This window comes from Lithobates pipiens, unplaced genomic scaffold (assembly GCF_037356315.1).
Source record: "Lithobates pipiens isolate NorthernLeopardFrog02 unplaced genomic scaffold, aLitPip1_a1.2 Scaffold_22, whole genome shotgun sequence".
Classification (NCBI taxonomy): domain Eukaryota; kingdom Metazoa; phylum Chordata; class Amphibia; order Anura; family Ranidae; genus Lithobates; species Lithobates pipiens.
This window is the reverse complement of record NW_027507784.1, coordinates 196,600,093-196,625,815: the sequence shown is the minus strand read 5'-3', so window position 1 is coordinate 196,625,815 and position 25,723 is coordinate 196,600,093. Positions and strand designations below refer to the sequence as shown.

The 25,723-nt window shown below is 40.6% G+C and overlaps 1 protein-coding gene across 4 annotated transcripts in view; it reads left to right on the top strand.

The window, feature by feature from the left end:
• NPRL3 (NPR3 like, GATOR1 complex subunit) overlaps positions 1-25,723 on the top strand; it is a 366,504-nt gene that overhangs the window by 50,789 nt on the left and 289,992 nt on the right. For all 4 annotated transcript variants that reach the window (XM_077448801.1, XM_077448799.1, XM_077448800.1 and 1 more), the window contains 2 exons: positions 1,442-1,516; positions 15,165-15,318. In XM_077448801.1, the coding sequence (XP_077304927.1) occupies positions 1,442-1,516; positions 15,165-15,318 (229 nt within the window). The remainder of the gene's footprint in view (positions 1-1,441; positions 1,517-15,164; positions 15,319-25,723) is intronic.

Genomic DNA, 25,723 nt, shown 5'->3' with positions numbered 1-25,723 from the left:
CTACAAGTCTCATCCTCCACCGTGGGGCAGATAAGATGGCACACAAACACAAGTGAGGTCTCATCACCATACCCACACTTTAGTTCAGCCCTGTAATTAAAGCTCCCTACCTTGGTATGTACCTGTGGCTGGAGAAATAGTCTGCAGAAACCAGAGCATTGCACCTGTGAGCCACTGGTCACGATTACAACGCTTTTGAGTCTCCAGTGCAAAATAAGCAAAAGGAAGAAATAGCCTTTTTAAAATGCCTCTGTATTAAAGAGGAACTGCAGTCTGCTCATATAATTTTCCAATAAAAACACCTTTGCCATTCTGAAGCTTCCCTCCAACCACTTTGCTATATAGTGTTTCTGTACTTGCCAAATATGCTGCAAAAATCTCCCTTCACTAAGTCTGGCTGCATTAATTTTAACTGTGGGCAGCTGAAGCTGCTGTCCACTTCCTGGATTTACACAGACACACCTCCAGCTCTGCAGCTCTCATTGGCCCTCTTATGACTCTCTTCCTGACAAACTCTCTCCAGAGTGAGAGAGCTGTGGATGATGTCATAAAACCAGGCTTTTTAACAGACAAAGAAATGGGAACTGGGCTGTAAAAGATATTTACTGACACAAAAAAAACGTTTTTTTACTATCCAAAATTAACACAAGGGGAAGATCTGAAATGAGGCTAAAAATAAAAAAAAATCTCCTATACCTGTATGGTTTAGGAGCTATTCCCCTCGCAATGCGCCGCTGACTGCAGCGGCACATGTGCACAGGGGATTCTCAGCTGAAAGTCCGGCAGACGCAAGACCCTGCCGGAAAGAAAACTCCTGCACGCATGCGCGGGAGTAATGATATCGCGGCTCCGGCCACTCACAGCGCCGGAGCCGCGATACCCGGAAGACACCAGGGAACATGTCAGCTCCCTCAGTGTGGATCGGGGCAGATGTTGGGGCCTCGTTCTAAGGTATTTCATAATGAGCTAGTATGCGGTGCATACTAGCTCATTATGACTTCTCCCTTGCAGGTCAGAAAAAAAAGTCAGTGGGTTTACTCCCGCTTTAAAATAAAAACAAGCACATATATCTTATATCAGTTGTTCTCCACCCAGTGCCTATTCTATTGCATGGTACTTGTGTGTTGTTGTTTTTTTGTTTTGTTTTTAAACATAAGGTCACATGCATAAGAATGTGTGTAGGTGCAAGGGAGCTCTTGGGCAAAATATTTTTCTATTCCTGTTGAGCCACAAGTGCCATGTACAGTTAGACACAATAAACACAGGCTTTTTTGCCCTCTTCATGCATTGTAGTTCTGTTGACCAACACTACCAAATGCATTGGGTGTGAACAAATCCTTACACAAACTGCAGGTTTGGGATAAAAAAAATGCAATGTTATAGCCTAGTTTAAAATAATAAATTGTATGTTGTAAACATTTTTTTTCTATTTGTACTAAAGGTGTCAAAAACTGATCCTTCACCGAAGAGGGAAATGCCCACAATGATCCTCTTTAATGTGGTCTTTGCGTTAAGGGTAAGCCTATATTTCTGTAATTGCTAGATTACAGCATATTAATATATTAATATGGGTAGTTATTTTATAAATATACACTTTTATTTATTAAATTATTTAAAAGTCCCTTTCACATGGGGCAGAATCTGCTTTGCTCAGCAGGGGATCTGTCTGCTGATCCCCCGCTGAGCAGAGCGGGCAGATAACAGGTCTGTGTCTGGTCAGCTTAAATAGGATGGACATAGACAAGGCCCACTCTCCTCCATGGATGGTCAGGTGTAAATGGACGGCCCTTTGATTCTATCCCCCTAGCAGACCAGATTGGATCTTAGTTAGGTGAATGGACTCAAGTCAGTTAACACCTGCCCGTATAGGGATACATGGACCATCCGGTCAGGTCTGTCTGAAAAACTGATCAGATCGCTCGTGTAAATGAAACCAAAGTGAAACCAAAGCTAAGAGTACAAAATGATTGGAGCTTCTGTCTGGATTTTATTGCTGACTCTGTCCCCACTGATGGGCCCTATTTTAATTGTCCTAGTAAATGAAGGTAAATCCAAAATTTTAAGGTGGCACCAGAATAAGCCTAAATTTGACAACTAAGGATGGATTTCTCTTATTTTACCAGCTAGAAAGTAAAGGTAATCCTTCCTAATGGAACACAGCAAAAAATAAATAGACAGGGTTTTAATTCTTGGCTACTTCAAAACAAAAAGAAATGTTGTCTTTAGATATACTTCAACAAAGTTCTATTTTGTGCCATATGTGAAAGAAAGATGCATGTTTTCTTGCTTGTGATGATTAAAAAACAAAAAACAAAAAAAAAAAATGCTATACATGCAATGTCCCTGGTTTTCTTACATATTGGTACTCAAGCACATCATAGAATAAAGTGTGAGATAAAAGATGCAGCTTTAAAGGTTAAGTCCACTTTAAAAATAAAGACTAAACGCACATTTCTTTGCTGGTTAAAAAAAAAAATGCATTTACATTTTATTTTTTTTGGAGCCTGGAAAGCATTGCATGAGTAAACAGGTTTCCTACAGACTGTCAGTGAAAGCTGTCTGCCTGTAGGAGCAGGCAGTTTCACAATGACAGGAAGAATCAATGAACTATCAAAGCGCTCAACAAAGCCCTGGTAGTTCATTGAGAACTACACACGGACATCCGCAAAGGCTGTCCGTAGTTGTCGTCCATTCCATTTATGGAACACTGTGAATGATAGACATGTTTTCTTTAGATTGCGGCAGCGAGCAGGAAGACAAGATCTGCTCTCTGCCAAAAGGGGGTATCGGGTGCAGAGAGCGGTACATTTGTAATATGTTACACCCTGAATATGCGCATAACACGTGACATGTTAAAGGTGAATGTATCCTTTAGGGAAGGCTGTCTTTTGGGCTTATTCACATGTGTGGCAGCTTTTGCAACCCCTTTGAGAAGCGATCCGCAGTCAATTGCTTTTCAGAGTGTGTTCACAGGTGGTAGGGTTATCACCTGGATTAACCCTGTAAATGCCACACCACCACACTGCAATTGTTTGCATTGTATGGGGTTGCTGGGCTTGTGTGGTGCAGCCCCCATATACTTGCATTGATTGTGGCTGAGGTAACGCCTGTCAAATGCATCATGCCATTGAATGTTTTGCTGCTGTATGTGTACAGCCCTGAGTGGCTGCATGTCCTAGTCCAGGCAGTTGGGGGACAATAAAACTGCGGATCATCCACCTGGTTTTACCGTCCCCTAGATGCACATATGCACAAAGCTTTTCACCTTTTGATGAACACCAAAATGCAAGTTAGATCTGAAAAGCACTTTTATTGCAGTGGTTCTCAACCTCAGTCCTCAAGTACCCCAAACAGGCTATGTTTGCAGGTTTTCCTTTGAATCAGAGTCGATGGCTTGGTATTGTGGACAGCTATTTTATGTAAGAGAAATTCCCAAAATATGGCTTGTTTGGGGGTGCTTGATGACTGAGGTTGAGAACCACTGCTTTAGTGTACTTGTGGATGTTCAGCTTTTTTCTGGAAAGGTGCATTTCACCACTAATCAGAGCAGGGAACTTTTTTAATATTTTGATGGAAAAAAAACTAAATACTAAATGGTTTGTGCATCAGCTCTGTTCTTCAAGGATAAAGAGAAAAAAAAGGGGGAACCATTCTCAGTTCTGCTTTGGTCACCAAAAATCTTATTGATAAACATTAAACTGATTGCAAGCTTTATTTAATTTTTCTTATTATTAAAATAATAAACATGTTATATTCACCTGATCTGTAAGAATAATAAGCAATGGTTTTGTACTGAGTGGGGCATTCGGCAGGGGGGAGGAGCCAGGAGTGCCGGCTGGAGACCTGAGAGGATGATGATCGGGTCTACTCTGTGCAAAACCATATCACAGAACAGGTGCTGTAAGAATGGCATATCTGTTAAAAAAAATAAATACCTTTTAGAATCACTTTAAAGAATCTTTAGCCTTTAGAACCACTTTAACCTCTTCCTGCCAAGCCTATTGTAAAATGACAGCTGGGTGGGAGCACTGTTCTGGGTGGACATCATATGACGCCCTCCCAGGATCGTGCGCTCCCCATAGGCTGCGCTCAGGCATGATTGGTCTTCTGCCATGTCCACCAGACACAGCCGATGATATATCACTGTACAACACTGTATGTGACCACTTTGGCCGGTCACAGCTGATCACTTGCACAGTTGTACATAATGAAAGGCTTTGTTATATGCCTTTCATTATGTACTATTGAGATGAACTCCGTTTTCATTCAGAAAAAATGGTTGCTTATAATTGTCAATGATCACTGCTACACTAGTTGTATGATGATACTGCACTTGTGACGACATGTAAGAAATTGCGGAAAAAAAGTCTTAATTTTCCGAACAATTGTGAAAAAAATTGCAACTTCAAAAACTCACCATGCCTCTTAAGTATTACCTTGGACTGTCTACTTTCCAGAAAGGGGTCATTTTTTTTTTTGTACTGTCTTGGAATTTTCAGGCCTCACGAAAAGAAATGGGGTATCAGTACATCAGGATTGATTGATTTTCAGATGTACAGTATATACCATAATTTGTGGACTAACTTTTGTGCAGACTAAATAATATGTACTGATTTGGGGAACTAGCTGTGCAAGAGGGGAGCGGGAGGGGCCCTTCCTCCCGCCTTGTCCTCTGAAGACCAGCCAGCCTATATATCAAGAAAAACAAAAAGAAAAGAAACAAAGCATTGTCCTATACCCATAATTTGCTTTGGAATTTGAATTACACGGGACTAGAAATGTTTTGTGGAAAAAGTATTTTTGTCATATGTCGATAACAGGACTACAACATGGGAAAGAGAACCCATTAGGGTGAAGATAGGGAAGATAAAGGACAATGTCCGAAAGAAGAAAGGGAAGAAAAAAGTCAGGAAAGCGGCTCAGCCATCCGAGCTCCATTGCTAGTACTTTGGATTGGGAGAGACTAGGGGATTAGTGAATTCCTACGTAGTTGGCCCAGGGTTCCCAAGTCTCCCGAAACTGGTTAGAGGTGTCTAGCAAGGAGCTCAACAGTTTCTCCTGTGACTTGATCCAGGAGATCTTGCGCTTGGCCGCCTGAATAGATACCTTGGTGAGTTTCCAGGCTTTAGCTATGGAAAGTTTGGTGCCCAGGAGAATGAAGAAGATACGTTTTTGAGAGTATTTCGGAACCTTAGGGATATGGAAGTTCAGGAGGACTGTTTTAGGATAGGGGATTGATTTTATACAACTGCTTTCTTCTTGTCACTTTTCCATAAAGGTCAGAGAAGCACGACTAATAGTTGTCCTGTGGACAGATTCTCCCATCTAAGTTGTGGATTTCTGCTGCTCCTCTAGAGTTACTTTGGGCATGTTGGCTGGTTCTCTAATGCTCTCCTTGCCCACCTGCCCTTTCAGTTTAGGTGGACAGCCATGTCTTGGTATGTTTGCAGTTGTGCCATACTCTTCCCATTTTCGAATGATGGATTGAACAGTGCTCTGTGAGATGTTCAAAGTTGTAATATTTTTTTTTATAACCTAACCCTACTTTAAACTTTCCACAACTTTATCCCTGACCTGTCGGTTTATTCCTTGGCCTTCATGATGCTTTTTGTTCACTAAGATTCTCTAACAAACCTCTGATGGCTTCACAGATCAGCTGTGTTTTATACTGAGATTAACTTCCACACAGGTGGACTCTATTTACTAAGTATGGGACTTCTGAAGGCAATTGGTTCCACTAGATTTTAGTTAGGGATATCAGAGTAAAGGGGGCTGAATACAAACATATTTGGTTTTTGTAAAAAATTTTGAAAACCATTTATCATTTTCCTTTCACTTCACAATGATGTGCACTGTGTGTGTGCGTGTGTGTGTGTATGTATGTGTATATATATATATATATATATATATAATATGTGCGTGTGTGTGCATGTGTTTTATTTTTTTTTTATATATATAATATACAGTATCTCAATATTTTGTGTGGCCATCATTTTTTTCCAGCACTGTCTTAACCCTCTTGGGCATGAAGTTTACCAGAGCTTCACAGGTTGCCACTGGAGTCCTCTTCTACTCCTCCACAATGACATCATAGAGCTGGTGGATGTTAGAGACCTTGCGCTCCTCCACCTTCTGTTTTGAGGATGCCCCACAGATGCTCAATAGGGTTTAGGTCTGGAGACATGCTTGGCCAGTCCATCACCTTTACCCTCAGCTTCTTTAGCAAGGCAGTGGTCATCTTGGAGCTGTGTTTGGGGTCATTATCATGTTGGAATACTGCCCTGTAGCCCAGCCTCTGAAGGGAGGGGATCATGCTCTGCTTCAGTAGGTCACAGTACATGTTGGCATTCATGGTTCCCTGTCCGAACTGTAGCTCCCCACTGCCGGCAGCACTCATGCAGCCCACTCCCACCACCATGCTTAACTGTAGGCAAGACTCACTTGTCTTTGTACTCCTCACCTGGTTGCCACCACACATGCTTGACACCATCTGAACAAAATAAGTTTATCTTGGTCTCATCAGACCAAAGGACATGGTTCCAGTAATCCATGTCCTTAGTCTGCTTGTCTTCAACAAACTGTTTGCGGGCTTTCTTGTGCATCATCTTTAGAAGAGGCTTCCTTCTGGTACGACAGCCATGCGGACCACCCCAACCTCTGCAGCAATCCTGGCAGCACTGATACTTCAATTTTTCGAAGACAACCTCTGGATATGACGCTGACCACATGCACCCAACTTTTTTGGTCGACCATGGCGAGGCCTGTTCTGAGTGGAACCTGTCCTGTTGAACGACTGTGTGGTCCTGGCCGCTATGCTGCAGCTTAATTTCAGGGGCCTGGGATCTTTTTATAGCCTATGCCATCTTTATATAGTGCAACAGATCTTTTTTTTTCAAATCCTTGCCATGAGGTGCCATGTTGAACTTTGAGTGACCAGTATGAGAGTGAGAGAGCGTTAACGCCAAATTGAACACACCTGCTCCTCATTCACACCTGAGACCATTTTATATATATATATATATATATATATATATATATATATATATATATATATATATATATATATATATATATATTATAATATAAAATATTTTTTTATATTAGAGATATATATAATTGCAGCATATTCAAAGTCAAAACAGTCTGGGTGTATTTGACTGGCACATGCTGATAATGTGTTTTTTAATCTATACAGTACTGTGTGTCTGGCTTAGTCTCTAAAGACAGTTAGTCAGCAATATAAGAAACCACATCATGCATTATGGTGATCGGATGGATCTGAGACAGCACACATCTTATCGGCATACTGCTTCATTGCATTCCTGTTATCAGGAGACTTACCGACTCAAACATGACACATCAGAACATACAACTTCATGGAATGCAAAGTCATTGCACTTTAATATCAATTCATGCAACCCTCACATCATAAATGATATCTTCCTGTATTCACTCCTTCAAGAAAGAGAGTAATCTCTGCTTAATACCAATGCATACAACGCTCCTATCATTTAAATTATATCTTTGTGTATTAATTTCTTCAAGAAATTCAAAGTTTACTCTTAATACTGATGCATACAACCCTCATGTATTTAACATTTTCTTAATTTTCTTAATTTTGCAACACTGTAAATTAAATTATTAGCTTATTATACACATCGGGCAATTTATTGCTTGCCAAATCAACTTTTTATATGGAGACATGTACTGTATGCATTATACCTGCTATATACCACAAGTTTAAACAAAATCTTTATGTGAATCAGAGTATAAAAGGGTGCAAGCTGCATATTACCGATGCACTTACACTCAGGTAAACCTTTTTCAGTTGTTTAGCTCAAGATTCTAAAGCAATTACACAGGGAAATCCTATTTGCTAGGAATCTGTATTTTTTTTTTTTGTGTAAGTACCTAATTTAAAAATACCAGTCATGAGAAAAATATACTGTATAAGCTGACGTTGTAAAGCCCTTTCTAGTTTTCCAGTTGTTATTGTATCTCTAATTGCATCTCTGCCTTTTTATTTTTTATTTTTATTTTTACTTAAATATAATGTCATTTTTGTACTGCTTTTCTGGACACATCATCGCATATCTTTCCTATTCTTCTTCTTTGTGTTTTGTATGTTTAAAAAAAAAAACAGGGTCCATTATGTCAGTACAGATAAGCAACATAGTGATCAGTGAAATATGACATTTTCATATTTCAATAACATAACACATTTGCTCCTAGTGCATATTGTCAGTCCATGCATATAACCGGCCTGTGTAAAAGTGTAAACCAGACCACTACATTTGCTCTTATATGCTCAAGAAATCGATAAAAAGAAAAATTTTTTTGCAAAGATTTGATCATCTTTTAGTTACTCTTTACCTGAAATACTTTATTACCTTTTAACTTACAACCTGTTGCTATTCACTATCTTAAATAATAGCATAAATAAGGTACAGTTAAGGTTGAGATGAAAATGATCTTTGTGCTATGAATGCAAATGGGGCCAGTCCTGACACCACTAACCAGGGATTCCATAGCTTTTCAAACTTTTTAGGGCACCTATTGGAACGCCCATTTTTTCTTGAGATTGGGTATTGTTAACCATGTTTCCATACATTGAATATTGGGGGATGAGGAGATATCCATGTTTGGGCTATTATTTTGCTAGCTATGTTTAGCAATCTAATGACGGGCTTGCGTTTCAGTGGGTGCGCCTTTGGCTTTTCATTTTATTGTGTGAAACCAAATAAGTCTGAGTGAATTTAGGCCTTCATTTGTAAATTTGTTTCAAATCAGTGACTCAAAGTATTAAAGCCTTTGAATCAACATGTGATAAATATCACATGCAAACAGGAGGTCAGCACTTCAGCCCTTGTTTCGGCATCAGTTATTGAAGTTGGCCCATTAACATTATAGTTCAGCGGTAAGGTTAGAAAGGGGCATGCCAAATGACATTGTTGAAATTGCTGCTTGTGTAGTAAAACTCACTGGATTTTAAAGTTCCTGGGGCACATAAAAAGGCCTCATTCACCTAAGCAAAAATTAAACAGCATGCAGTACCAACGCTGAATGTGACCCATTCTAGTAAATTGGGCCATGCCACAACTGCATGCAGTGTACATTACTGCTGCACTGTGAGTCAACAGTTTCAAGTTAAAATCTATTACTGTGCATTGTTTTTTAGAGGGGTGGCAAGGGCTAACACACATATGAATGAGCCCCAAGAAGAAACTTGTAGGCATGTACAGGTACTTAAAGGATATATAAACCCAAGAACAAAAATACAATATATTACAGCCTACCAGACCTTTGATGTTGTGACTGCATTCATTTACATTTTTCTAAAGCGAAGAACATTTTCAGCATGTACAGAGAATACCTGTTCCACCGGTGCAATGGGTTGGTATTTTCAGGGTTAAAACAGGCAGTGAGGAGGTGCCTTTATCACAGTGGATGGCTTTGGAAGGGCTGCCATACATATGAGCAAGCCCTAAGAAGAAATTTGGCTACATCCATTTAAATTTTTCCAAGACTAAAAGCATTTTAAGCAAGTACAGAAAATACCTGTTGAACTTATCTGAAATACATTGAACTTGTCGCTGCCTGTGAGCTGAACATAAAGCAAACGTATATTACCTTTCTAATGTAAACTACTTATCTGTCATCTCCAATGTCCTGAAGGGAAATAAAGGCAGACCTTTTTAATGTTTAGTGGTAGGGGGCGCTAGTGAGTTAATTTGTTCAACTAACAATCAGTAATCAACATTAACACTTATATAGCATGATAAAGTCCTTTGTGCTAGATAATTTAAATTTTAGTTATTTTTTGCGCTAGAAACAAAAAAGAGCGACAATTTTGAAAATAAATAAATAATATATATATATATATATATATATATATATATAATTTTACTTTTTGCTATAATAAATATCCCCCAAAAATAAAAAATAAAACAAATTTCTTTCACAGTTAAGGCCGATATGTATTCTTCTACATATTTTTGGTAAAAAAAAAATTGCAATAAGTGTATATCGATTGGTTTGTGCAAAAGTTATATCGTCTACAGAATAGGGGATAGATTTATGGCATTTTATTTATTTTATTAGTAATGGCGGCGATCTGTGATTTTTATTGTGACTGCGACATTATGGCAGACACATTGGACACTTTTGACACAATTTTGCCACCATTGTCATTTACACATCGGTTCTATAAAAAATGCACTGATTGCACCACTGATCAGAGCTGCTGCAGCTCTGATCAGTGGATTGTGATAACTAATGAGACCCCGCTGTCAGAATACGGGTGGGGCACCTATCTTGTATGGATGCAGGAATCTGTTTTTTTTTTTTTTTTTTCTATTGAATAAATAGAAAAAAAAAACTCTGGGTACCCAGTGTGTCATGGACTGCAAAGAATTGCTGGCTGAGATTGAAGGATGGTGGACACTCTTAGTTGAGGATGGAGGTAAAGCAGGGACTTGATTACAATTGAAATCTGACAGCAAAACAAGGAGATGCCAAAGAGGTCAGCTGAGAGGTACCCAATAGTGTTGAATAGGAGCAGCTTTATTATTACTTGAAGAAACGAAAGGTTTGACTTGCATCCTACTGGTCATTAATGTTTATCATCAAGGTGAAGGGGTCGCTTTAATCTAACCCCACAAACACTAATACTAAATTTCAGCAAAAAGTATATTGCTACAACCATAAATCCTATATAAATGTCATCACTGATATGCAACAGAAGAAAACAAAATCACTGTGTTGGAATAAAAGATGTGCCCTAAATTTACCAGTGTCAAAAAATAATTAGTTTTGGAAAATATGCATATTTCTTTTTTTGGAGCAATTTGTGGCTATTCTTTTCCTTTTTTGTGGAATTCTAAACTGGGAATGGGAGTAAACCATCTCTCCCTACTATAGCAGTAGTACTTTCCTCCTTTTTTGTCTCTTGATTGCTGTAGTACTTGGATACTAAAAAGTGAGAATTTCAGCAGAAGCAAATGTTTGCATTTGGATGACTAATATTGTTGCAGAGTTTTTCTTCTACAGTATATCACAACTAATCAGAGCAGATTTTGAAAAACATAGTACTGATATATAGTGGATAAACAACTGCGTGAAAAGATTTTAGGGTGTTGTGTTATGCTTTTTTGTTTTTCCTTGTATAATTAAATATTATATAAATTATAGCACCAACAGTTTGTGCAGCGCTTTGCAATATAAAGGAAGACAATACAGCAACAATACAATTCAATGCAATAGGGTTAGGAGGGGCCTGCTCCTGCGAGTTTGCAATCTTATAGGAAGGGGCTGGTGAAACAAAAGGTAGTAAGGCCCCTTTCACACTGGGGCGATGTGGACGTCGGCGGTAAATCGCTGCTATTTTTAGCGGCGCTTTACCGTAGTTTTAGCGGCGGTATGCGGCCGCTAGGGGGGGCGGTTTTAACCCCCGCTAGCGGCCGAAAAAGGGTTAAAACCGCCCGCAAAGTGCTGCTGCAGAGGCGCATTGCTGCGCTGCCCCATTAATTTCAATGGGTAGGAGCGGTGAATACACCTTCACTGCTCCAAAGATGCGGCTAGCAGGGCTTTTTTCACCGGCTTTGCGGCTTTCACACTGGAGTGAAAGGGGCCGTTTTTTTCAGGCGCTATTTTTAGCACTGTAGTGCCTGAAAACCTCCCCAGTGTGAAAGGGGCCTAACTGAGGGATGAACTGATGGGAGAAGTAAAAGGTTAATTCGTTAGCTGGAAGTAGTGCAGTGGTTTTCTCATGATTTCCCTAAGGATAGTCTAAAGCCTCCTTTTTTTCTTTATTTATTTTTATTTTTTTGCATGCTAGTCTCGTATTGAAAATTAGGAGGTTACTAAAGTTCCAAAAATGCTCATATGTCAGAATATAACTTCAGAAGTGATATGTGTTGTATTGTAATGTATTCTGTCTTTAACGAACATGCATGATCTTGGTCTTCTGATTTCTTTTGGACTGATACTGTACTGATTAAATGAAGATTGTTCATTCTGATAATGTACAAGATAATTTTTCGTGCTTGTCCCCTCAGATAATTTCACATTAACCACTTACAGACCGGACCATTTTGCTGGTCAAAGACCAGACCACTTTTTGCAATTCGGCACTGCATCGCTTTAACTGACAATTGCGCAGACCTACGACGTGGCTTTCAAACAAAATTGACGTCCTTTTTTCCCACAAATAGAGATTTCTTTTGGTGGTATTTGATCACCCCTGCGGTTTTTTATTTTTTGCGCTATAAACAAAAATAGAGCGACAATTTTGAAAAAAAAGCATTATTTTTTACTTTTTGTTATAATAAATATCCCCCAAAAATATATTAAAAAAAAAACATTTTTTTCCCCTCAGTTTAGGCCGATACGTATTCTTCTACATATTTTTGGTAAAAAAAAAATCACAATAAGCGATTATTGATTGGTTTGCGCAAAAATTATAGCGTTTACAAAATAGGGATAGTTTTATGGCATTTTTATTAATAATTTTTTATTATTTTTTTTTTTTTTACTAGTAATGGCGGCGATCAGCGATTTTTATTGTGACTGCGACATTGTGGCAGACACATCGGACATTTTTTACACATTTTTGGGACCATTGTCATTTATACAGTAATCACTGCTATATAAATGCAGTGATTCCTGTGTAAATGACACTGGCAGTGAAGAGGTTAACCAGTGGGTGGCAGTGTAGGGGTTAAGTGCTCCTAGGGGTGTGTTACTAACTGTGGGGGGGTTGGGCTTTCATTTAGTGAACACTGATCTCTGCTCCAATCACATGGAGCAGAGATCAGTGTCACTAGTTGCTAGGCAGAATGGAGAAATGCTGTTTACACAGCATTTCCTCCATGCAGCCGTCCCGTGAGACAATCGCGGGTATGCCCGGACTCACGGGAGTCCCGACCGGCGTGCTCTCGATGGCAGGGCGGCATTGAAGATTGGACGTACCTGTATGCCAATATGCCTGCCCGTGCCATTCTGCCGACGTACATCGGCGTGCGCTGGTCGGGAACCGGTTAAGAGAAGTGTGTGGTTTTTTTTTTTTTTTCCATTTATTCTTGCCTAGGTGGATGCAGCTAGTCCCCCACCAGCTCTACACTGAGAACCGAGCAATCGAACATCTCCAATGGCTCGGTGCTCACAGATCCCGGAGTGGACAGCTGCTGACTGTCAATCAGCAGCTCTCCTCTGCTCCTCCACACTCACTGAAGTGCTGAGCTGTGGAGGGGAGGGGAGCGGCCGTCTCAGTCACTCAGTGGTTTTCTTAGAGTCTGAGACAGGAACCTGGAGCATCATTTATTGTTGTGATGATGTGGTGTCTGGACTGATTTCTGTGACGTCAGCAGAGAGTGGACTTCAGACTGCTCTCTGCTGAAAATGGATAACAGGAGAAGCCCATCCAAACGAGGTCAGGCTGGACTAATTCTTTTTAACTGTTTTGATCGGCTCTCGAAAGCTGCGTACTAATGATCAGCATATCGCACGATCCCTTCGAAAGCGATGTTTTCCATGTGATTTTCTGACCGTGTGTACAAGGCTTAATTGTAATTGTACCAAGAGTTCCGATGTTGGATGCTCTTCTTCTAGGTGTAATAATGATCTGTTATTGCACAGTCCGTTCACCAGCTAATTGCTGTTCAGGACTGGAGAAATCTACTTGCAATGTAGTATTCGGGATGCGTGTTATGTGACAAAGGGCGCATGAACAACAGTAGGTATAAGCAGGAGCAACTCTGCAAACAAATGGTTGTCTAAAAAGAAACCACAGAGGTTCTGTACCAGGGAAATTTGACTCCTTTTTGATTTGCATTTCAGTAAAGATTAACTGTTTTGGTGCTATGGGTTATTTGGCTTTACGCATCATGTTTGCTGTTTGTGCGGCTTTATTAAAGTATAACTAAAGGCAAAACGTTGTGATTGATTAGAATACTCGTCAGTTTTTATTGCCGTCTGTACCCCCATTATGGAGATTCACCCTCTCTATTTTTGTCCTGTTTACCATTATCAAACGTGAAAGTAAACGAAAATACCAAAATTTGGCTTGTCCCCAGAAAAGTAATAGAGTGGAACTTTTCCAATGGGGATACTAGTTCCGGTGACCTGGGGTCCCCAAAGAATTTCCTTGCAGGGATTTCCTCTCACTTCCTGTTTGGTTATCTGACATATCTGAGAAAGTGAAGGTTAACCTCCCCAATGGGACACAGATGGTGAAAATAAAATCTGACAGGGGTTATAAATAAAAATAAATGTTTTGCCTGTAGTTCTACTTTAACCGCTTCAGCCCCAGAAGATTTTACCCCCTTCCTGGACCTTTTTACAATTTGGCACTGCATCGCTTTAACTGACAATTGCGCGGTCGTTTGCTGTACCCAAAATAAATTTGGGTCCTTTTTTCCCCACCAATAGAGCTTTCTTTTGGTGGTATTTGATCACCTTTTTTTTTTTTTTTGTGCTATAAACAAAAAAAGTGCGACAATTTTGAAAAAACAAAACCCTAATATTTTTTACTTTTTTTCTATAATAAATATCCCCCAAATAAAAAAACAAAAGCAAAAAAAAAAAAACACATTTCTTCATCAGTTTAGGCCAATATATATTCATCTACATATTTTTGGTAAAAAAAATTGCAATAAGCGTATAAGATTTATGGCGCTTTTTTTATTTTATTTTTTAACTAGTAATGGCGGTGATCTGCGATTTTTAGCAGTACTGCGACATGAGACAGATCGGAAACTTTTGACACTTTTTTGGGACAATTTGCACTTATACAGTGATCAGTGCTATAAAAATGCACTGATTACTGTGTAAATGTCACTGGCAGGGAAGGGCTTAACACTAGGGGGCGATCAAGGGGTTAATTGTGTGTTCCCTCAGTGTGAACTGTATGGGGATAGGATTGACTAGGAGAGGAGCCATATTGTTTTTCTTAGTAGGAACAAACCATATGGCTCCTCCTCTGACAGCAAAAAAGGAAAAAGGGTAGGACGTACCCATACGGGATTTCGCCCAGGAGAGCCATTGCGCCGCAGTATATCTATGTGATGCGGTCGGCAAGTGGTTAAGTACTTATTAATGTACTTTTAAGCTTTCAAAGATAAACTTTTCTGTATGTAATATTTGTCCTTTTTGTATATGTTCTTCAGGCAAATGCAGATCCTTCTGTGATAAACTGCTTACACAACCTGTCTAGAAGAATTGCTATCATTTTGCAACATGAGGAGCGGAGATGCCAGTACTTGACCAGGGAGGCCAAATTAATCTTGGCGATACAGGATGAAGTGTCAGCTGTGTCAGAAAGTGAGTTCTTTTTGCATTTTACTCTAGTCTTTTGGAGTTAATTTCCTTGAAAAGTTTTTTTTTTTTTCTTTTACCAATTAAAAGTGAGCCAATCCTATAATATGCACCAAATGATAACAATCTTTTATAAATGAACGTTGCTAGCTGACGGGAGATGTCATATGAGGAAAAAGAAAACTGCACTAGATCTAAAAAAAATGAATTAAATAAAAATAAATATACAAGCAGCAGCTCAAATGTGGGATACACACACAATAACAGAAAGGACATATATGAAGCTGCGCCAGTGTTCAAAAATTAATCATTAATAAAAAATAATTGTGTATAAAAGTGTCATTATCAGCAAAAATGAATGCAACTAAGTCCACAGTGGTTAATCGTCCAATGACACCTCGATGACTCCACACTCATACAGAAAGTGCCCGACCACTGAGATATGAATCCCGCTTACCAGATGGCAAAGCGTAAGCAGCGTTCGACTATAACCCAGCCACGGCCTTTAGCTTGCACTGAAGACACTTTAAACCATACAGGAATGGAACACCATGACAGGGAAAGCCACTTTGGTATTTCACAGGATCATACCATATTCAGATAGTATTGCAATAAGCTCAAAGGAAAGAGAAACGCCCATAGTGTAATAACGTTCATATGTTTAATAAAAAAACACCTCTGTGTACCTCTAAAATAGTAGCCTGTAAAGGTGTTTCATGCATCACATATGGAGAATTTTAAATGTAGTTTGTAGCAGTTCCTTAGGCAGTCACAATTATAAAGCAGGACATGTTATCTATTTACTTGACGTAACATCTTTTATATTTTACCAAAAGATTGGGTATTCTCTTGTGAAGCAAAATATTGCAACCATTTTTTTTATTCAGGGTCTCTGCTTGAAAAAAATATATCTATTTTCTGATCGCCGTATTAGTTTTTAGTGGTGACGTATTAGTTTTTAGTGGTGACGCTTGTTCGTTTTACCGCCAGTCTTTTATAGTGTTAGGGTACCCCCATATATTACCTAATAAAGGTTTTAACCCCTTGATCGCCCCCAGTTAACCCTTTCACCCCGTCACCAGTGATCACTGTATTAGTGTCACGGGTGACGCTAGTTAGCCAGTTACTGTCACCTTCAGGTTTTTATAGCGTCAGGGTACCCGCCATATATTACTGAATAAAGGTTTAACCCCCTGATCTCCTGGCGGGTGACATTAGTTAGGTTTTAGCGACAGGGTCAGCGTCAATACCAGGCAGTAGTGCTAACACTTATGCACGCACCATATACCCCCACTATTAGTATAGTGTTTAAACTGATCAATATCTTTGATCTGATCAGATCTATGCTAGCGTGCCCAGCCTACTCAAGTGCAGTATCATTTGATCAGTTTCACTTACAAAACACAACGCACATAACTGCAGTGTTCGCAGAGTCAGGCCTGATCCCTGTGAATGCTAACAGTTTATTTTCGAAGCAGGCTCTGACAATCGGGTGCTCTTTTTACCCGTGAGTCACACTAGTTGTACCTATAAATTTAGAGGCCAAAATTCCCAAACAGAGGTATACTAGTGAAGAGGCCTACACATTACTAAGCGTGACAGATGAGAGTGAAGGGGAAGCCTCCTCACGGGCAGATTCAGGCTCAGTATATGAACCAGTAGACAGGAGCGGCACCCTGACGGATAGCTCTGACGATGGAGTAGTGGTCCCTGCTAAGGTCAGATGTACCCGACCCTGTTCTGTTGCTGAGGTGCTCTTGTATGGAGCAGAGAGCCGGTACTAGTGCCGCTCATTCTTCTGGTGAACTGGCAAGCACCAACACCCTGGTCGTAGTCAAACCAGCACTGCAGTATCACATGGTGAGTCCCATAAGTGCAATTCAAGCTGATGCGGTGGCTAGCACATATAGTGCCCCACAGTCACCAAGAAGAAGGCAAACACAGGCCTGTAGTTCCCTTCCCACTGCATATGCCAATCCTGATTGAGAGCCCACCACTTCTGCAGCGCCCGTACTTCCCTCATTCACTGACCAACCCAGAATTCAGGTGGAAACAGTTGATTTCATGTCACTTGATTTTTATTCGCTGTTTTTCACGGAAGATCTCTTGTGGACCAAAGCAATTTGTATGCTGGTCAATTCATCTCTGCTAATCACCAGTTGACCCTTGCCAGAGATTGGAAACCTGTTGCGCTTTCAAAATCTAAGACCTAAGACCTTCCTGAGCCCATCCCTCCTCATTAGCATAGTTTAAAAAAAAAGTGAGTTGCGGTCATGGCTAGGAACGAGCAGATCTTGTGGTTATGTCGTCCTCTTGGGGCCCTGAATTTAATCGGCTCCACAAAATTCGGCCCCTCGTAAACCACCTCAACCAACAGTTTTTGCGGCCTTGTTTATTCCCGTTCAAGTGGTCTGCGTTGATGAGTCCCTGATGAAGTTTTCTGGCCGCTTGTCTTTCAAACAGTATCTTCCCAGCAAGCATGCCAGATATGAGGTCAAGTTGTATAAGCTCTTTGACAGGGCAACAGGCTATACATATAGTTTTATGGTTTACAAGGGAAGAGATAGTCACGTGGAGCCTGTGAACTGCCCAGACTACATAGGGGGTGCTGGCAAGATTGTTTGGGACTTGGTGCCACCCTTATTCGTAAAGGGGTACCACTTGTATGTGGACAATTATTACACAAGCATGCCAATTTTTAATCGCCTCTTTGTGGAATTGGTGCATGTGGCACCGTGCGATCTAATCACCAGGACTTCCCATAACGGCTTGTAGAATCCTGACTTAGATGGGGGAGAGAGTCTGCTTGAGAAGTAATAATTTGCTTGCGGTGAAGTGGAGAGATAATCGTAATGTTTTCGTTCTGTTCTCCCTTCACGCAGATACGACTGTCTAAATTTCTACAATGACTGGTGTTGTTGAGAAGCCCCTCTTTGTCCCTGAATACAGCCATAATATGGAAGGGGTGGACTTCAACAATCAGTTGTTGGCGCTGTAATTAATGTCTGTATACCTATTTCAATTGGCTCTGCTGGATGCTTATGCGCTATACCAAGCGCCAAGACCAACTGGATCCTTCCTTAAATTTCAGAAAGAGATTGTCAAGCCCTTCTGTTTCCATATGGTACTTTGCCCCACCTTCCCAATGCAAATGCAGTGAGCCGGCTGCATAAGAGGCACTTCCCGGAGTCCACTGTGGTGCCAAAGAACACCCCAAAAAAGATGTGTCTATAGGAAACGCGGATACAGGCGTGACGCCCGCTTTTATTGTCCCTCCTGTCCTGGCCAACCTGGTCTCTGCATCGATAAATGTTCCCAATGCTACCACACAATTGTGGAGTATTCGCATAGGGTACAGCACTACACAGTCTCAGGGCACACAGTGTCTCCAAAGATGCCATCGCATTTTTATGGACCCGAACCTGGAATCGTTAGTTACAAATAAAAGTAAAAAATATATATATTTAAAATAAAAAAGCCAAAAATAGTTGTCATTTTATTCTCTCTATAGTCTCTCTATTTTACTGTATTTTATAACTGCAATGTTACTATGTGTTATCATGTTTACTTTGCAGGTATGGAATTATTTTATACTTTACGGTTTACTGTGTTTTAATTGTGAACCATTATTTTCTTTGTAGGTACACCATTCAGCTAGAACACTGATTTATTTATCTTGACAGCAACAGCGCTTGCTCTCACGATATTTAACCACTTGCTGCCCGCTCTATAGGCGAATGACGGCTGCAAAGTGGTTTCAAAATCCTGACAGGGCGTCATATGACGTCCTCATGATTTTGAGCCACTGCGCCCCCCGGGGGCGTGCATCGCGGCGATCGTTGTTGCGGTGTGTCAGTCTGACACCCTGCAACTACTATCTCGGTAAAGAGTGCCCATCAGTGCAGCCCCATCAGTGAAGGAGAAAACATACTTATTTACAAAGTTTTGAAACTGAAACAAAAAAAAACATTTTTTTTCAAAATTTTCGGTCTTTTTTTTATTTGTTTAGCAAAAAATAAAAACCATAGAGGTGATCAAATGCCACCAAAAGAAAGCTCTATTTGTGGGAAAAAATTATACAAATTTCATTTGGGTACAGTGTAGCATGACTGCGCAATTGTCATTCAAATTGCGACAGTGCTGAAAGCTCAAAATTGGTCTGGGCAGGAAGGTGTTTAAGTGCCCAGTATTGAAGTGGTTCAACCAGCGACTCCAGCATTGTAGGAGGGGATTTCACCACCACAGTTAAAAATAAAACGGTTCATGTATGTCAATCATGAGAAGTGCGTGGATGCAGGGTGGTATTCTAATGGTAGGCATACCCACCAATCAATCTTTTTTTCTTTTTTTATTCAGCCCACAGGCAAACCCAATGCTTCGGGCTGGTGTCATATGTAAACAGAAATTGTACCATGCATGTGAGGTATCACTGTGAGCATCCGATCGAGGGCAGTCATTTTAGCAGTAGACCTCCTCTGTAAATCGAAAGTAGTAACCCGTATAGGCTTTTAAAGTCTTTTCAAAATGCATGTAGTTTTCCGCTGCTGTACAGACGTGTGAGACTTTTTGGGAGCCTAGCCGCGTACAGGACCCTGAAAACCAATCACCGCCTTCAGGCTTTCTAAGGGTGAAAAATTTTAATTTCACTTCCTCACTGCCTATCACAGTTTTGGAGGCCATGAAATGCCAAGATAGCACCCCCCCCCCCCCAAATTACCCCATTTTGGAAAGTAGACACCCCACGTTCTTTGTTAAGAGGCATGGTGAGCATTTTGCAGCTCTCATTTGTTTTGGAAAATGAAGAAGGGAAGAAAACATTTTTTTTTCAAAACTTTGTGACAAAAAGTAAGACCTGCAAAATACTTAAACCTCTCAGCAAATAGCTTGGGGTGTCTACTTTCAAAAATACGGTGATTGGGGGAGGGGGGGGGGGGGTTTTATATCTGGGCATTTCATGGCCTCCAAAACTGTGATAGGTAGTGAGGAGTGAAATCGCAAACTTACGCACCCTTAGAAAGCCTGAAGGCTGTGATTGGTTTTTGGGTTCCTGTATGCGGATAGGCTCCCAAAAAGTCTCACACGTGTGGTATCCCCATACTCAGGAGAAGCAGCAGAATGTATTTTGGGGTGTTATTTCTCATATATCCATGGCATGTTTGAGAAATATATAATTTCAGTGACAACTTTGTGTACATTTTTTTTTTTTTGTCATTTTTCAATCACAAAAAAATAAAATATTGTACTCAACATGCCTCTCAGCAAATTCCTTGGGGTGTCCACTTTCCAAAATGTCATCATTTTGGGGGGGGTTGTACTGCCCTGCCATTTTAGCACTTCAAGAAATGAGATAGGCAGTCATGAACTAAAAGCTGCGTAAATTCCAGAAAATGTTCCCTAGTTTGTAGATGCTATAACTTTTGCGCAAACTAATAAATATAGAGACATGTGGTTGAATGCATTTTGGCCTAAATGTATGACTAAAATTGAGTTTATTGAATATTTTTTTTAGAACAAAAAGTAGAAAATATAATTTTTTTCACAATTTTCGGTCTTTTTTCATTTGTCGCAAAAAAGTAAAAAACACAGAGTTGATCAAATACCACCGAAAGAAATCTCTATTTGTGGGGAAAAAGGACACAAATTACAAGTTAAAGCACTGCAGTGCCGGATTGTAAAAGGTGCTCTGGTTAGGAAGTGGTTGGGAGAGCTGAGACTAACCATTAACCACTGACAGGAGTGCTTACAGTGATCAGCTTGCAGCTAAAGTTTGGCTTCAAATTGTTAGTGTATCTAAATCTTCTAGTACATCCAACCCCCCCCCCCCCTCCATTCACAATGCTGCTGTCTGCTATGACTCTTGTGCTCCTTCATCCAGAGTGTGTGCATTCTACTGGCCAGATTAACAAGGAAAAACGGAGGGGAAAATACTCAGAGAAAACTATAGCAGCCACCATATCCAGTGGTTGGTAATCTGCAATATATTACATCTTTGATTTTCTGTTTAATACCACTTTAACTAGTTGCTGACCGCCGGCCGTCAAATGACGGCCAGGCGGCGCACCTATTGTGGCGGGAGGCCGTCATATGACGGCCTCCCGTTTAAACAGGGAATGCACGCGATCGTGCGGGCGCATCCCTGTTTCTTCGGTGGCGGCGTGTCACGGAGACACCGCTCGCCACCGAAGGGGGTGAACAGCCATTCGTTATGGCTGTTTACCACGTGATCGGCCATGATGAAGTCACGGCCGATCACAGATGGTCACACCCCGAACGTGCACGGCGCATGCGCGCGCGCACGTCGGTGGCGGCGTGTTCCCCGGGAACACTGCTCGTCACCGACGCTGGTAAACAGCCATTGGCCGGCTGTTTACCCACGTGATCGGCTGTGATCCTTTCACAGCCGATCACAAAAATGTAAACAAACTGCGGTAACGGGATGTTACCGGGTTCTCCTCCTCACACACCGATCGTGTGTGAGGAGGAGATTGCGGTAACATCTCGTTACCGCATACAGTGTACACCAATCATACTGATTGCCCCCCCCCCCCCCCCCCCAATAAAGAGGACCTGTCACCACCCCTCATAGTACCTGTCAATCACAGTCCATCAGAGTATTTGAGTACCTGTCACAGCCCATCAGAGTACCTGTCAGCCCATCAGAGTACCCGAGTACCTGTCACAGTTCATCTGAGTACCCAAATACCTGTCACAGCCCATCAGAGTACCCGAGTACCTGTCACGGCACATCAGAGTACCCGAGTACCTGTCACGGCCCATCAGGGTACCCGAGTACCTGTCACGGCCCATCAGGGTACCCGAGTACCTGTCACGGCCCATCAGGGTACCCGAGTACCTGTCACGGCCCATCAGGGTACCCGAGTACCTGTCACGGCCCATCAGGGTACCCGAGTACCTGTCACGGCCCATCAGGGTACCCGAGTACCTGTCACGGCCCATCAGGGTACCCGAGTACCTGTCACGGCCCATCAGGGTACCCGAGTACCTGTCACGGCCCATCAGGGTACCCGAGTACCTGTCACGGCCCATCAGGGTACCCGAGTACCTGTCACGGCCCATCAGGGTACCCGAGTACCTGTCACAGTCCATCTGAGTACCCGAGTACCTGTCACAGTCCATATGAGTACCTGTCACCGCCCATATGAGTACCTGTCACCGCCCTTCAGAGTACCCAAATACCAGTCACCAAACCATCAGAGTACCTGTCACCAGGCCATCAGAGTACCCGAGTACCTGTCACAGTCCATATGAGTACCTGTCACCGCCCATATGAGTACCTGTCACCGCCCTTCAGAGTACCCAAATACCAGTCACCAAACCATCAGAGTACCTGTCACCAGGCCATCAGAGTACCCGAGTACCTGTCACCAGGCCATCAGAGTACCCGAGTACCTGTCACCAGGCCATCAGAGTACCCGAGTACCTATCTCCAGCCCATGTCTCATAGAATATACGTTGGGGTGTTTGCTTTCCAAAATGGGGTCATTTTGTGGGTAATTTCACTGTCCTGGTGGTTCAGGACCTTCAAAAGTGTGATGGGTAGGAATGAAATGAGATGTGTCATTTATGCTCCTAGAACGCCTGAACGTACTACTTCAATGTTCGGCCTCTCTATGTGGCCAGGCTGTGTAAAAGTCCTACACATGTGGTATCGCCATACTCGGGAGGAGTAGCAGAATGTATTTTGGGGTGTAATTTTTGCTATATACATGCTATGTGTTAGAAATATCTTATAAATTGACAATTTTGTGTAAAAAAAAAATGCGTGTTAATTTTTTTCCACATATTCCAAAAACTTCTGGAAAAAAATGAACCATTCAAAAGACTCATTATGCCTCACAGATTATACATTGGGGTGTTTGCTTTCCAAAATGGGGTAATTTTATGGGCAATTCCATTGTCCTGGTACTCCAGGGCCTTCAAAAATGTAATAGGTAGTTGAGAAATGAGATGCGTAATTTTTGCTCGTAGAACGTCTGAAGGTACTACATCAATGTTAGTGCTCTGTATGTGGCCAGGTTGTGTAAAAGTCCTACACATGTGGTATCGCCGTACTCGGGAAGAGTAGCAGAATGTATTTTGGGGTGTAATTTGTTGTATGCATATGCTGTGTGTGAGAAATAACCTGATATGACAATTTAGTAAAAAAAAAAAAAAAAAAAAAAAATCTTCATTTTGCAAAGAATTGTGGGAAAAAATGACAACTTAAAAAAACTCACCATGCTACTTACTTAATACCTTGGGATGTCTACTTTGTAAAAAGGGGTCATTTGGGGGGTATTTGTACTTTCCTGACTTGTTAGTGTCTCAAGAAATGAGGTACACCTGATGTACTGAAGGCCTAAACAGAAGTGATCAATTTTCAGTGATTGGCACCATAGTTTGTAGACTCTATAACTTTCACAAAGACCAAATAATATATACTAATGTGGGTTATTTTTACCAAAGATATGTAGCAGTATAAATTTTGGCCAAAATTTATGAAGAAAAATTACTAATTAGCAAAAATATATGACAGAAACGAAGAAAGGCATTTTTTTCACAAAATTTACGTTTTATTTTATTTATAGCACAAAAAATAAAAAACCCACTAGTGATTAAATACCACTAAAAGAAATCTCTATTTGTGTGGAAAAAAGGACGCAAGTTTCATATGGATACAGTGTAGGATGACTGAGTAATTGTCATTCAAACTGTGAGAGCGCTGAAAGCTGAAAATTGGTCTGGTCAGGAAGGGGGTGTAACTGCACTGTATTGAGGTGGTTAAGAAAATTCTGTTTTGTAAGTTAAAATGCATGTATCACATTTCCTGGTGGCACTCTACCTCTTTATCGGGGATTTAGCAAAGTTACCATCACTAATACATTTAGAGTGCTGTGTAAGCAAAAATAAAATGGAAGAAGAGCAGATGGGAGAAAAATGGAAAGAATGAAAAAAAATGGAACACTTGATGTGTTGGAACATATTATATTAAATCCTTTCTATCACCCTTAGAACCAGTAACCAGTAATTATGCAAACTGACCCCTTCTAGAGGCACCCAAGAGCCTCATCTTAATTAGTCTTGTACTGTAGTTGAATATACTGTATATTTAAAACATAACTGTTTCACAAATCAATCCTTCTTAAAATCCACATGTTTTTACAAGACTATAAGCATTTAGGTCTGGTTCACACTATCACGAGTGGCTGCCATTGGGGGAATCAACAGCTGCAGCCAAAACGCACTGCTGTTAAAAAATGTGCAGAGCTGCCATTCCTTCTTAATGGCACCTCCACTCATTAACCAGGTATTAACTTTTTGGCCAAAAAGCAAAATGCTTTTCTTCAGCAGGGACCGGGAAGCTGGTCAGAGTTGATGGGAAGATTGATGGAGCCAAATACAGGGCAATCTTAGAGGAAAACCTGTTGGAGTCTGCAAAAGATTTGGGACTGGTGCGGAGGTTCACCTTCCAGCCAATCTGACAGAGCTTGAGCTAGTTTGTAAAGAAGAATGGGCAAAAATGTCATTCTGTCAATGTGCAAAGTTGGTAGAGATATACCCAAAAAGACTTGTAGCTGTAATTGCAGTGAAAGGTGGTTCTAAAAAGTATTGACTCGCGGGGACTGAATACAAATGCAGCCACACTTTTCACATATTTATTTTTAAAAAAAATTTAAAACTATTTATAATTTTTCTTCCATTTCACAATTATGTACCATTGTTTGTCGATCTATCACATAAAATTCCAATAAAATAGATTTACATTATTGGTTGTAACATGACAAAATGACATGACATGACATGACAAAATGTGAAAAATTTCAAGGGGGTATGAATACTTTTTCAAGACACTGTATGTATTCTTTTTTTTATTTATTTTTTACCAGTCCATACTTCTTTAAATATAAGCAGTGTATCACAGTAACTATACTGCCACCTAGTGTTACTTTTATGCAGTGCGTTCAATAAAAATTTTAAATATAATTAAAAAGTAACATCTATGAATTCAAAAGTAACATCTATTAATTCAAATAGTCTCCAAAATGTGTAATTTTTGAAACCTGTTGTAATATTTTAAAGTGGCACACATTATGTTGGTATAGTATTTATTCTGAAAATCAAAATAGTTTTGTAGAGGCTTTGGTTTTTGAAACCAACAGAAATATTATCTCCTATATTTTATTCATTTGTTATAGGAATAAAACTTGCGCGCTACTATGTGTAGTTTAACCACTTGCCTAGCAGGTACTAACACCCCTTTCATGCCCAAGCCATTTTTCAGCTTTCAGCGCTGTCGCACTTTGACAATTGCGCGGTCATTCTACACTGTACCCAAACAATTTTTTTTATCATCTTCTTCACACAAATAGAGCTTTCTTTTGGGGGTATTTAATCACTGCTGGGTTTTTTT